The 13,596-nt window shown below is 52.9% G+C and overlaps 5 protein-coding genes across 5 annotated transcripts in view; 2 read left to right on the forward strand and 3 right to left on the reverse strand.

The window, feature by feature from the left end:
* Positions 1–700: 700 nt before the first annotated feature.
* SEPMUDRAFT_39007 (uncharacterized protein) lies at positions 701–4,441 on the forward strand (the record flags this gene model as incomplete). Its single annotated transcript, XM_016908727.1, has 5 exons — positions 701–1,061; positions 2,109–2,264; positions 2,321–2,394; positions 2,441–4,059; positions 4,147–4,441. The coding sequence occupies 5 exons, from the start codon at positions 701–703 to the stop codon at positions 4,439–4,441; spliced, it is 2,505 nt and encodes an 834-aa protein (XP_016764031.1).
* Positions 4,442–5,061: 620 nt separating this feature from the next.
* Positions 5,062–6,248, reverse strand: SEPMUDRAFT_131497 (Osmotin, thaumatin-like protein; the record flags this gene model as incomplete). Its single annotated transcript, XM_016902429.1, has 1 exon — positions 5,062–6,248. One exon carries the CDS (start codon positions 6,246–6,248, stop codon positions 5,274–5,276), a length of 975 nt encoding a protein of 324 aa, XP_016764032.1. The 3' UTR covers positions 5,062–5,273.
* A 490-nt stretch (positions 6,249–6,738) lies between these two features.
* Positions 6,739–9,105, reverse strand: SEPMUDRAFT_147653 (phosphodiesterase/alkaline phosphatase D precursor). The gene is made up of 4 exons (XM_016904440.1): positions 8,831–9,105; positions 7,787–8,764; positions 6,913–7,718; positions 6,739–6,814 (listed from the first exon to the last, which is right to left on the reverse strand). The coding sequence occupies exons 1-3, from the start codon at positions 8,971–8,973 to the stop codon at positions 6,956–6,958; spliced, it is 1,884 nt and encodes a 627-aa protein (XP_016764033.1). The 5' UTR covers positions 8,974–9,105; the 3' UTR covers positions 6,739–6,814; positions 6,913–6,955.
* Positions 9,106–9,530: 425 nt separating this feature from the next.
* Positions 9,531–12,571, forward strand: SEPMUDRAFT_147655 (uncharacterized protein). Its single transcript, XM_016904441.1, has 2 exons — positions 9,531–11,793; positions 11,850–12,571. The coding sequence occupies exons 1-2, from the start codon at positions 11,684–11,686 to the stop codon at positions 12,457–12,459; spliced, it is 720 nt and encodes a 239-aa protein (XP_016764034.1). The 5' UTR covers positions 9,531–11,683; the 3' UTR covers positions 12,460–12,571.
* A 616-nt stretch (positions 12,572–13,187) lies between these two features.
* The window catches only part of SEPMUDRAFT_81142 (glycosyltransferase family 34 protein), a gene marked incomplete at its 3' end in the record, with an annotated part of 2,443 nt that continues 2,034 nt past the window's right edge, over positions 13,188–13,596 (reverse strand). Inside the window, exon 2 of the mRNA XM_016910264.1 lies at positions 13,188–13,391. Within this exon, the coding sequence (XP_016764035.1) occupies positions 13,188–13,391 (204 nt within the window). The remainder of the gene's footprint in view (positions 13,392–13,596) is intronic.

The following is a 13,596-nucleotide window of genomic DNA, read 5'->3' on the forward strand; positions in this document are numbered from 1 at the left end:
CAATAATAAGAACGATTCAAAGTCCAGTAGCCTAGGAGGTAGTTAGGAGGTATGTACTCGGTACAGTGCAAACAAAGTTGGTGATCCATGTGCCTGAAATGATTCTCAATGCCTGTCTGTGCCTGGCTTGAAACAAGCACACGGACCGTTTGTTTCGAGAGTTTGGGGCATTTTTGGGGTCGGAACCACTTTTTCAGCAGTATGGAAACGTCCCGGCACACTTCATGGACGTTGATTGTTGTTGTTGTTGTTGTTGTTATTAATATTAAGTATTGTTATTATTGCCTAGAACTATTGATAGTCAGATAGTGTTTGATACACTGTTCTCTGTCTCCGACGACCTGCGGCCACCGGTGTGCTTGTTTGGTGTAGTCGGGAGTCTTTGGACGTCCTCATTTCCTGCCCTGCCTCTCTCAGTAGCCAGTACAGTATTCACTGAGACACACTCTCTGCGCCTGCTGATCCTACTCGCAACACGGCCATCCTGCACCACCACCACAACCACCACCACCACCTCACTATCACCACTCTCACCCCATTCACTCATCCTCTTCACTCGCTAGCCCGCCGCTCCAGTACTATTGCTTGCCCCTGCCATGCTGCCTCACATACCGGCCCCCTCAACATAGCGACCTCGCGTGGTCCCGCCGGTCGCTGCATTGATTGTGTCCTTGACTCGTAGAGACCCCCGTCCACGGTCATGGCGCGCCCCAATATCCTTCGAGCAGACACTCTCGACCTGCAAGACCAACACAGCCCAACCGCCGCCGAACACACCAAACATCCCGCCCAAGACGCCAACGCACCACACCTGGCTGCCTCGGTCCAACACGTTCTCGACGAGCGGCATTCGGAAGAAAAGAACCTACAAGACGCGTGGGATATATCCGCCAACCTGGACGACCAACCGAAAACGAGCGATGCGGCCGACGCCAACGACGCGAAGGAACGCGTCCAGGATAATGGCCAACATGGGGAGGATGGCGCCGCCGGGGAGGGCGAGGGCGAGGGCGACGACGACATGATGGACAGGATATCGAGCTCGCCGAGCATCGAAGATGGTGGGTACATACCGCGTTTCTATGCTCCTTCTGCTTCAAGGTTGCCGCGCCTGAGGGACAAGACGTGGCCAGCGCGAATGGCCAGTCTGTCTCCCAGTGCCGTCAGCACACCAACCTCCACACCAAACAGGATCGCCACGCTGGAGTCTTTCAACCAGACTCCTGCGGATCTGACGCCAAACTCGTCGCCTTTCTCGGTCACGCCGCAGCTCATGCCGCTGAAGTCGAGATTGGTGGGAAGGGAACGTTCGCCTTCGGCTGATGTTGCTACTCCCTGGGACGATGAGGCCGATGATGAATCGGCTTCCAAGCCTGCGACTTCACGCAGGATTCCATTCGCAACGTCGAAGCATCATCATGAGGGTAGGTACAAACAGGATATTGGACGTGTCCTGCGCATGGACTGGGAAACGAGGCCCAGCAAGAATGCGTGGATGGTGGAGGACCACGATAACACGCCTGATCAGGGCTTTGACACCACTCTGCTTGACCCGGACAGCACCGCGGAGCCAATGGACTTGGTCTTGGATGCTACGGACCGAGATGTCCAAGAGCAAAAGGCACGGATGGGGGCCTTCTGGCATACCGCCACATTTCCACGGCCTTTTCCTGCTACTTCTTCCCTCCTACCAACTGTTGACGAAAACGATGATCCCGCACTCGGTGATCAACGTGGCCCACAGATGAGGAACCCGATCGCAGGCCCATTTCCCAGCCATTCGTTCATGCGAAGCACCAGGCATCTGCCATATACTGGATACCACATGCGCTCGCCAAGCGCTTCCAGCGACAAGAGCTTGGACATTGCGGATATTCTGCTCCCCGTCAACGATCCGCTGCTGAACATGCCGCTGTCGCCTACCTTTTCGAACGCCTCCTGGGATAGTATGCCGGAGACCATGACGGACAGCAGCGATTCTGAGCATGGCCACCAGGACGATAACCAAGATGAAGATGATGATGATGATGATAATGACGCTTTCCTAAACCTTGATACTCGACTCGATGTTATTGATCACGCTTTCGCGTGCGAGGGCTTACCTGAAGCAGAAGATATCGATTTCGAGTTCGTGTATGCCCTGCATACTTTCGTCGCCACCGTTGAAGGCCAGGCAAATGCTACGAAAGGCGACACGATGGTGTTGTTGGACGATAGCAACAGCTACTGGTGGCTCGTCAGAGTAGTCAAGGATAGTAGTATCGGTATGTTTTTTTGTTGCAAGACGAATTTCCTCTCAGATTCGCTAAGCATAACATAGGCTACCTACCTGCCGAGCACATCGAGACGCCCACAGAACGACTTGCGCGATTGAACAAGCACCGAAACATTGATGTTCGTGAGCCCACTTCCGACGTGATACGCTGCTGACCATGAATAGCTGTCCGCAACAATGCTCAGTGACAATTCGGAAAAGTCGAGAAACCCCCTGAAGAAGGCGATGCGAAGAAGAAACGCAAAGACGGTGCAGTTCGCAGCTCCGACTTATGTGGAAGCATCCGATTACGAGTACTCCACCGAGGACGAGGACAACATGATCGAGCCCGCATATGGCAACGCACAGCAAGGCGAAGACACTGCGCAAGAAGAGGCCGACGCAGAGGCAGAAAAGGCGAAAAAGGCCGAACTTGAACATCCCGAAGCTGAAAGACGATCAAGCACCGGCTCTAACCGCGCTTCCTTCGATCGTGAACAGGCCGCGACGGCACAGCAGGCGTTGGCAGAGGCGGGCGTGACAGATGGTGTTCACGGTCCCAAGACGGGTGAGTTGTCACAACAACAACATGGCATTGATGCACTCAGTATACCAATGGTTGCCACAGAAGCCGCGCCCCTCAAATCTTCGAAGCGATCTCGGAACACCGATTCATTCCTCAAGGACGACAAACTCGACACCGTCCGCATCACCCTCACTCCCGGCCTGCTGCGCGAAGAGCAAGCCAGAGACGGCAAATCACCTTCCATCGAAATGGCGCGCAGTAGCAGCTTCGAAGAGGCGAAGCCCACGAGTTCAGCATCAGATTCAGCTGCTGCGAAGAAGGACGAGAGGAAGAAGAAGGAAGACAAGCCCAAAAAGAGCGGCGGCATGTTGAGTGGGCTGTTCAAGAGCAAGAAAAAGGACAAGAAGATGAAAGAGAGTGCCAACGACGCCGACTCAGAGAAGGGCTCTACGGAGTTGCAGCGCGAAGGATCCCAGAGGTCGATTTCAGGTCTCAGCGGCAAGCTTTCACCCTCGCCTGCGGACAAGAACGTCGCCTCTCCTCTGGTTGCACCTGCGCTCGATCATCATGAGCAGGACCCGATCTCCCCACAAGCACCACAAGACATAGGTCCGGCATCGTTCGTGGCGGAGCTGGAAGGCTCAAATGTCGCGTACGAGATGGCCAGCAATAGTCCCGAGAACGACGTCAAGCCGTTGCAACAAGTCAGCAGTAGCGATGAGCCCGAAGAACGAGCAGCGCAGTCTCCGCCACCATCGGAAAAGGCGAGTGGCATCAGCAAACCCCTGGCCCGTGTTCAGAACTCTGTTGCTCCCTTCACGAACATGCTACTTGGTGACAAGGAAGGTAAGCCCACGAAAGCCAAAAAGTCTAAGCAGCGGGTGGAACTGGACGACTTTGACTCACCCGTCGATGATCCTACCAACCCGTTTGAAGATCAAGACAACGTGCAAGAAGGAGATCGGCTGTCGGAAAGTCCGGTGGAAGCATCCAATCACACCTTTATGCACGGGACGGAATCCATACATATACCAGATGTCTATCGCGAGGAGGACGCGGAAGAGGGCAACGATGAAGTGGAAGGCCCGAGAAGTCTCACCAGCTCTCCTAGCTTGATCAACCAGCATGCTGAACCGAGTGGACACGACTCGGATACGTCTGAAGATGGAGACAATGACGACGACGACGACGAGTCAACGCCTACAGCGCGCTCACCATTGCCTATGGCGCCACAAGAGAAAGCTGCCATGGCTGCGCGAGACGCCGCGCTGGGAAAACAGTCCTCGCCGACCACAACCACTCCATCAGCGCCGACCAGAAAAGCGCCCTCGCCACAACGATTTGCACGTGGCATCTCAGCCGACAGCAACTCCTCCAAGTCTTCATTCTCGCAGCGCTCGCCCGCGAGCTCGAGACCTTCGCCTACAATCTCTCAGCAGTCCTGGTCCGATGACAGTCTGAAGGCCTGGATGGAAGATAGCAGTGAAGTGCGAGATATGCTGGTGATGATCAACGACACGACAGGAGTCACACCTGTGGCGGCTGATCACCCAATGATGGCTGATCTCTTCGTGCAAGAGAAGAAGGACGTGCAGGATATGATGGGGCAATTGGATGGTCTCTTAGAGGGATATCTGCGGAGGAAGGGCGTACAGTTTTGATGTGTGAACGAGGACGGCGGACGAACCATGCTCTCTTTCCAGGGCGAGGGACCAATCCCTCCCACACGCCCTGTTTATGATCGACAACGACCGGCACTTGGCAGGCGATTTTCCATCGCTTGAGTGCTGCTTGCTTTTCCCCCTTACGAAGTATATTATACCCTTCGGGCTGAGCCCTTGACACATCGCGCGCGCACACACACCTCCACACCCCAAGAGGAGACCAGAGTCTTCTTGATAGGCGAGACAGACCTTTACCCAACGACACCCATAAGCCATACCCATGCCATGGATTGGCATTTCATTTCTCGGTACGACCAAAAAGCAGACAAAGCAGCAGCAGCAGCAGCAGCAGCAGCGAACTGGGGGAGGGCTACTGTTTTGTTATACATACGTGCACACGTTTTCCCCAAAAGACGAGCAGAGGGGCGCGCGCGCGCGACGCTTGATGATTATCAGAGAGGAAGAAAGATAGAGAGCATTAGCAAGTAAGCAAGCAAGCAGGCAAAGTAAGCACATGGCTAGGTAGGGACTCAGGGAGTAGGCTGATAGCTTAATGTAATGCAATGCAATGCGATGCCATGCGATGCCATGTGATGCCATGACTTTTTGTTTCTCGGGCGATGGTTACATTAATTGGGTGGCTATATTTGTCTAAGTGTATCTCTGTGTCTATCCTGTATTCTTGTGGGCAGAGGGGTTGCAGACCAAAAATCGACGAAAAACAAAGGGCGGCAACTCTCAGGTCATGTAGCCAGAAAGTGATCCATCTCTCGTGGCGCCGCCGCTTCTGCTCCCGTTTGCCCTCCCTTTCTAAGGTAGCTCAACTAACTTAGGTCGCACGACTTCCCGCCAGGATATTCGTACTCCTGCCACCAGGGCAAAAGATGACTTCCCAGCTTCCGCCCTTGTCTACACTAAAGAGACTGCTCGTATCCTCGTACGCAAACGTATACGTATCGGGACATATGGCCTTTGCGGCGCGAGAATAGTAATTGGGTTGGCATTTCCCTCTGCCATAGCTGCCCGTACAGCAGTACTTAGCTTTCCTATACTTGAGACATGCCGAATTGCAAGGGTTGAACGCCGGTCGTTGGATATTTCCATCGGGATAGGGATACACACCATTACCAGGTGTGGGAGGCGGCGAGACCAGCAGGTCAAAGGGACACCAGGAGCTGACGTCTTGCGCGGTAGATCTCTTCTCAAAGGGAAGTTCATCACCCGATGTCGTTCCCAGATAGGAATTTCCGCCGCTGTAAGGATTGAAATCGGGAGGCGCGAGTCCATTGACACTTCCCACGCACGCGGGATTCTTTTGGTTGAGCTTGACATTGGAGAGAGCGGGGACTCCGTTGGGGATGAGGACAATGGCCATGGGGAGGTTGTATCCATCAACGAGACTGATGTCGTAATATGCTTGATCGCCCGCACCAGACATGTCGAATTCGGCGAGCGTGGCCGGAGGATTCCCTGCTTGGACGCATTTCATTGCTCCACATTCTCCCGTCAGACAGCCTCCAGGCAAGCTGTCGCCATTGGGGAATGTGCAATTGGTCCTTCCCCAGATACGGCCTTTCCAGGTCGAACTTATCGAGACGTTTCTGGAGTCTCCGCTGGCGAGTTCAAAGCCGTCGTTGGACAAGCCGTTGTTTTCAGACACGCCGGGCCAGATGGTGTCTGCGCATTTGTTGGTAACAAGGATCTGTACTGTTCCATCGTCCTGTCGCGATTCCATAGGGCGAGCTTTATGAAGGAGAGTCGTAGCCAGGACTGAGGTGGCCTGCAGCAGGAATAGAGGACGCATGATTATGATGATGCTGGAGATGATGATGATGATTGTGTTGTCACAGTTGTCTAGAGGGGAGGTGGAGCGCAGTAGTCCAGTCTGACGACCAGCGCCGACGTGTTTGTGCTATCCAAGGATGAGGGAGCGGAGGGAGGTGTAGTGAAAGAAGCAGAAGTGGAAAGGGGAAGGGGAAGGGGAAGAGAGAAGAAACGATTGACTTGACATGGCGTCCAAAGGGTGGGAGGTGGTGGCATTGTCAGGTACTTACGTTACGGTGGGCGTCTACTAGGCCAGGTGGGAAGCGACGTCCAATGTGTGAAGTCACCTGACGGGAATGGATGGAATGGATGGGTTGGCAGTGCAGTTTGTTGGAAGTTGTTGGAAGTCGCGAAAGTGTTGCCATGAATAGACTGGCAGAGACTGCACAGCCAATATTTCTATGTACCTTACTGTCTTAGCCGTTTCACTCACGCGAATACGTCACCGTCACATTCCCTGTGCCTGTGGGCCTGATGTGCTTCCACTCCCCTGCCAAGGTAACATAAGGTACATATACCTTACCCTAGCCTCTAGGTACCTGTAGGCTGTATACACGTAAGGTTAGCTATTGATTCGTTCCTGTTGCTTCCTGTAGATCTGACATATGTACACTATATCCACTAATACCGCTACTTTGCCGTACCTCGTGCCTCGTTACTGTCATCCGGCCCATGTGCATGGCCCTCCTAGATATCCTCCTGGTCAAACATGCTGATCGTGTACACACCAGTCTCGGTGTTGTTGGTCATGTTGCTCTGCATGATGCGCCCACCCTTGAGGCTTCCACTCTCTGCAACCCCGCCCGCAATCGGCCTCTGCAATCTGTTGTCGCCACTCTTGACCGTGAAGTTGGCCAAGCTGATCTCAAGTGGGTTCCTGGTCACGATCGTGGGCAGGCCAAAGAAGCTCGCGTTGACCTCATCGTAATTCAGATGGAGCTCAAAATAGCCCCGGTAGTAGATGTCGTTCCAGTGTAACTCCGCATTTGCAGCTTCCAGGATGTCGGAGTAGTTGTTTGCAGACTTCTGCGTGATGTTCTGGCCATATGGGCAAGGTGACGAGACGGCCGAACCAGCAAACTCAACCCCGAGTGAGCCGGCTCCACTTTCAGCGGAATAGTTCGCATGCCCGAGCCAAGCGAGGTCAGACACCCACGAGGCGTGACTGTCACCACTGATGACAATGTTATTGCCAATGTCGTTCTGCGTCAAAAAGTTCAGAGTCCTGTTTCGGTTGGCCTGGTAACCGTCCCAAGCATCGTAATCGAGGGGGTTCACGTTCCCGAACGAGACGGACTCGTTCACGCGAGAAAAGACGGTTTGCGAGCCAATAACTCTCCATCGTGCGCCACGGTTGGCAGAGTCGCCGAGAGAGTTGTAGAACCAGTTTTCCTGCCTACTGCCCATCATGCTCCGGCCAGCATCGTTAGAGATGGCGTGGATGTAGTCGCTGCAAAGGGAATGTTAGTACGACGTTGACTTCGTCTGATTTGCAACCTTAGGTAGGTAGGTACTTACGTGTTCCAATACAAATCGGTAATAGACCTGTCATATTGGCGAGTGTCCAGCATGATCAAGTCGAACAGAGAACCGATCTGGAAGTTGCGCCAAATGCGAAGGTTGTCATCTAGCTCAACTTGGCGGATGGGCATCCACTCGAAATATGCTCGGACAGCGTTCATCTTGCGCTGATCCACGGAAACACCGCCATCTTGAATGAAAGATGCTTCAGTGTTGTTGAGCTTGGAAGCACCGTCGCGGTACGTGTTGTCCGACACCTCGTGGTCATCCCAGACCGGAATCCATGGAAATTTCTGGTGGGACAGCAGCAGGTCCTCATCAGTGCGGTAAGTGGCGTAGCGCATGCGATAGTCGTCCAGAGTGTAAATGATGCTCTCTGGCTTCGGGATGCGGCCGATGGAGTAGCCATAACCGTAGTCTCCATTTCCAGCATACTCGTAAATGTAGTCGCCCAGGTGGATCACAAAGTCAACGCTGTCTTTGCGCGCTGGATTGCCATATGCGTTGAAGAAGCCAAACGGGAAGTTGCTGCACGAGTATACCGCCAGGCCCACGTTGGTAACATAGTCAGTGGGGTGCGGTGTCGTCTTCGTACGACCGAGCGGACTCGTGTTGTTGCTGCCACAGGCATTGAACTGGTAGTAGTACCTGGTCCAGGGCGTCAAATTCGTAGCTTCGACTTTGAGGGTGTAGTCAATGTCGCTCGAGGTATATGCTGTGCCGGAGCTCTCCACGTGTTCGAAGTCCTTCGTTTTGGACACTTTCCACTCGGCGCAGACTGGGGCAGTGGACACCTGCTTGGGACCATGGTTGTAGAGTGGGACGTAGCCGCTCACAGTGGCGTTGCTGGCCGTGTCATTCGATGCTGCAATGGGAGCGAGACGAGTCCAGAGGATGACGGAGTCTGGGTATGGATCGCCCGAGGCCACGCCATGAGTGAAGTTAAGCTGCGATGCATGGAATGCCTGACCAGGACTGCATCATGATTAGCTCAGTATTCAAGTCGTGCATGATATGGATCAATGTCTCCTCTACACGCACGTGTTCCGCTTGTTGACCTTGTGGAGCGATATGCCCAGTCCCGGGTGGTTGTGCGAAGGAGACGCGTAGTTCAAGTTTCTCCTCCAGCTCGCCTCTGCGAGCAGAGACGACGCGAGGACCGAGACAACAATGAAGACCTTCATCTCAACCTGTCTCTCTGGATGAAAAGGATTCGAAAAGACGCGCTACTACGAGAAGCACATTCTGCGTGCGGGCGTTGTCTACATTCTTATGAGTTGCTCATTGCTCCCGTCTCTGGCAAGCTCCTCTGACCTCTCGATGAGAACTAATTAGAAGTATTGCCGGGATGAGGCCAAAGATGCTTTCCACGCGAGAGCAAGGAACCGGACAGGACCAATCACGAGCCTTCTATTTGGCATGTTTTTCGAAGCTTAGGCGGCTGGAGGCTTATAGCAAGTCTTGAATGGTCCCTAGAACAAGAATGTTGAAGGATAGCGGCATGCATCAAGCAAACTTTGTATTGTAACCGATGTTGTCGTGGTTGAGGAAGCAGAGGCGCTTGGCCGAAGGGCGGGGGTGGTGGAGAAGGAGGAAGAAGAGGTACATAGACGAGGATAGAGTAGAATTCTCCACGTGCGTTTACCATCGGAATTCGTTGGCTCGAAGAATCCTTCCTAGCCAAGGTGTAGTTCTACAGTGGCCGAAATGAATGCGCAGAGAAGCAGCTGTTGTCGGAGATGACATTCTATGAAAGCCCATTGTGCACGAGCTCACGAGATGACGGAACTCCCAGTCTTCCACCCTTTCGACAGCGTTCCCGAGTCCAGACGGCCATAGGTCTGGCAGGGTGCCGGGACAGTGGATGGACGACAACAGCGACACTTGAGGGAGCAGCGATAGTGCATCACTCATCCTCTTGAGACGTTGGGAAGATGACTGAAAAGAAGAGGTCGGAGGCACAAACCATCAGGTGGGAATACTTATAATACTTCTACCACCTAGCTGCGTCACTGGGCGCATACGTTGCTATGCTGAAGCAGGACTCGAAGGCGGACTTTGACCAGAGACACTGACAGCCTCGGACTGGAACACGTTGGAGACCGCGCAGATGGAAGAGAAGAGGAGGGAGAAATGGAGCTGGAGGAGGATACAGAACGCGAAACACGTGTCTCGACCCCTTGAGTGGCTTGGAATAACAATGGACTGGATGGAGCTTGAGCTTACAAGTCCACGGTGCATCGGCGTTCCTCGAGTGCGAGCTGATGTGGGATTGGGACTTGTCTCTAAGAGTAGCATGAAGCCGGACATAGGACACCCGTGTTGCACAAGATCGGGAATACGAAACCTCTCACTGCTGCGTGAGAGGCTACGATGCCCCAGACATATCATCACGCAATTGCAACGGAATCCGAAGACGATTCACAGCGTTGCGCGCCTCAGGCTGGTCCGCAGGTGAGATCTTACATCCCATGCCACGGAGGGGATATGTTCGTCAAGTCACGCTGGATACGGTCTACCTCGAGGCATTCGCTACCACCGGCAGAGCTGGCAGTACTGGAGCGCATGCCAGCATACGGACCGCGTTCGCTGTCTTCCCTGAATTCCGGTGATCACAAGACCCGAGAGCTGATGAACAGATGTACTGTAGTCGACACCCAGCACGAACTGAGCTCCGGGGAAAAGGTCGTTACTATACCCCCACACGCCAAATGACAGAGCAAAGCCAATCCTGCTATAAGCCGGAGCATTTGCACTAAATTTATGTATCGCGTGCCTTTAGTGTCGATCGCGGTATTACTGCGCATAAGGGCTGATGGCATTGGAAGCATTCAGAAGAAGGATTGCGCTCGATGATTTGCTCGTCTAGCAATGGCAGTCATCTGGCACGAGCCGACGACTTCGTGCAGTGCCGAGTGATGAGATGTCCAGGGATGAGCGACACGTGTGAAGTCGCTATTGATTGAGTGCATTGCATTCGTGCATCTCACCCGGCAATGAATGGTCGCAAAGCCACGGGCCCGACGGCGCGGAACATGTTGTTACCTACAGGTACCTACTTATGCTTTCACATGTTGCTTTTGGCAGATGTGCACAATCCCCCACGGCAGACTGATGCCCAGCTCTGCCCAGCCAAGTGAATGACGACTACCTCCTACCTCCTACCAGTCGATGGCAGCATGTTCGAAGAAGGCCGATGTACATGCAGGTGACACGACGTGATCCGATGCCCAAAGGCCGTTATATGTCGTTACATCACGACATGTCAGAAAGGCGGGCGCGGGATCCTTCATCCAACGGGCCAGAAATATGTGTCCTGCTCATATTGGACAGCGGGAACACCGTTCTCGCAGGGATCAGCCTTTCGGTATAGGCTTCTGGTACATATAAGCTGGGGTCATCCCACCTGTTTCACCTTCTGCCAGCCTCACTTCCCAGCGAAACGATCACCAAAACGCGCAACATCGACGAAAGCGCTTGTGGTACCGTCTCAGGCAACCCTGTGCACATCTGCCCGGATCTTCCTTTTTTCCCCAAAGTCTGTGATGGACACCATGGCTGGGCACTGCGAACCGCGGACTTGTTCGCTCGACCGCTGCCCAAACTCTCTTCATCCACAACAAGATGGAGCGGCATGATGTCAGGCTCTATGCCGCGACCAAGAGCCCACCGAGCCCACCATGGCCGACTCCGTGGCCTTGGAGGAGGAGGTCGGTAGATCGATAACACCAGACACCTGCTCCGGCCTGCTTCGCCTCCCACATCTCTATATCAGGCACTCGTCCCAACCTCGCGAGTCGTGGGACTTGCGTGCCCAACTCCATTCTTTGCTGCTGCTTGAAAGACAACGACCCGTCCCCGATCCACGATGCATCAACACCTCGTGGATACTCTATGACCATGCCACCGAGAGCGCGAGATCCATACGCCAGATCAAGACCAACACCTAACGGACGACAAAGCTACGATAGCGCCTACTCTAGTAGTCGCGACCAGATTTCCAGGTAGAACCAGACATTTCCATACTACGCCCGGTACACGTACTCATGGATGACAGCAGGGCGCCATCCGCCTCGTCGATGTCGTCTCGCTCACCTTCCCCGCGCCGATCACGGGACCGACCCAGGAGACGAAGACGCTACTCGTCCTACTCGCGCTCCCGTTCGCCTTCTCCCCGACGCCACAGGCGAGCCGAGCCGGCGTATGAAGATGTCCTCATGCCAATGCCAGAAGACAAGCCATGGTTCAAAAAGAAAACTCTCTGGGCAACTCTAGCCTCAGCAGCAACAATCGTCGCAGTCATGCCCACTTGGAAGTCCGCAAATGCCTCTAGATCCTCCGCCAAAGGTTCTCACCGAAGTGCCGATGCCGCAGAGCGATCTGCAGATGCTTCGTTGAGGAGTGCAAGAGCTGTGGAACGTTCGACAAAGGCGGTGGAGAGGAGCGCGAATGCCGTTGTCAATACTGCCGTCGCGAGTGGACATCAGGATCATCATGGGAGGTACTTGGGGCCTCACCCTGGTGACAGGAGGAGAGAAAGAGAGGATGACAGAGGAAGAGACGATTGGGGCAGGGCGCCGCCGAGGAGAAAAGAGATTGAATATGACCCGTTGCAAAGGATCTTGCAATCTGCCAATGTCCCCGCTGGACTGCCTGTGAAGGGGACATGATGATGATTGTGTGACGGAGTTATGTACTGCTACTGCTGCTGCTGCTATATGGAAAAGGCAAGTTGAGCGAGCGGAAAGTCTTTTTGTTTTTTGTTACAGCTAGGCGTTTTTTTTTATTTGTTGTATGCCATCTCTCTCTTTCTTTATCTCCCTTCTCTCCCTCTCCCTCTCTCTCGTCTCTTACTTCGAGAGCCGCACCACTCATGAATTCTTCTTGCACAGCGATACATATCGTAAAAGAATGCGCTCTCCTTTGCTCATGCGCATTCTTGCACAATGAAAAAAGCAGCAGCATTCGTTTTTTTCACAGACTTCTGCTTTTTCTTCTCTTATCTTCTCGGAAAAGAAAATACCTTGCCTACATGTACCTACCGGTACCTTACATGTGTACTGGACAGCCACGACGTCACATTATTCTGTTTCTCGAAAAATCTCCACTCAGAATGGAGATTACGCGTAGACCATGGAGGTATTATTATACTTACGAGGTCTACAGCAACCAGGTAAGGTCTCCAGGAAGACCAACGAGTCGAAATTTTCCGTTGCATTTTTGCTCTGGAGTCTGCACTGAAAACTCACATTGATATCACAATATTCTTTCTTTTTCTATTGTTAAAAAAACACCCAAAAGCAGATATACCTACATAGGTAGGTACATACATAATCATCTACCTACAGGTACCTAGGTATCTAATTCACCAAATCTTTTACTACACCACCTCATTCACATACTTTCTCAACAACCAGCCCGTGGGATCATCAGCCCATTTGACATGTGCCCACGCACCAGCCATGTGGATTGCAAAATCACCTTTTTGCCACGCACGGCCATCTTGATGACAGTGAATTTCTTCGGGAAATGCATTCATTTTGTGCTGTTGGATGAAGATGCTCTTGTGTTGGAGGGAGAGGGTGTTGGATTTGTACATGTCCTGGGAGGGATGAGATGGGTAAAAGTCAGTAATAGTAAAGTAATGTAAGTAATCGTTGTCAGCGAAAAGAAAAGAGAAAAAAGAAAGGATCGGTTGCCGTCACCCTGCCTTTCCTTTTTTTATACACTCGGAGAAATAAAATGAGAAAAAGAAAAAAAAAAAAAAAAAAAAAAAAAAAAAAAAAAAAAAAAAAAAAAAAAAAAAA

The sequence above is a fragment of the Sphaerulina musiva genome (genome assembly GCF_000320565.1).
Source record: "Sphaerulina musiva SO2202 unplaced genomic scaffold SEPMUscaffold_2, whole genome shotgun sequence".
In the NCBI taxonomy this organism is placed as follows: Eukaryota; Fungi; Ascomycota; class Dothideomycetes; order Mycosphaerellales; family Mycosphaerellaceae; genus Sphaerulina; species Sphaerulina musiva.

Coding starts and splice junctions, on each gene's coding strand:
- SEPMUDRAFT_147653 (XM_016904440.1), bottom strand. CDS start 8,973: ATGAAGGTCTTCATTGTTGTCTCGGTCCTCGCGTCGTCTCTGCTCGCA. Junction 8,765..8,830: donor AAGGTCAACAAGCGGAACAC/GTGCGTGTAGAG, acceptor ATCATGATGCAG/TCCTGGTCAGGCATTCCATG. Junction 7,719..7,786: donor ACCGATTTGTATTGGAACAC/GTAAGTACCTAC, acceptor TTCCCTTTGCAG/CGACTACATCCACGCCATCT.
- SEPMUDRAFT_147655 (XM_016904441.1), top strand. CDS start 11,684: ATGACCATGCCACCGAGAGCGCGAGATCCATACGCCAGATCAAGACCA. Junction 11,794..11,849: donor AGTCGCGACCAGATTTCCAG/GTAGAACCAGAC, acceptor GGATGACAGCAG/GGCGCCATCCGCCTCGTCGA.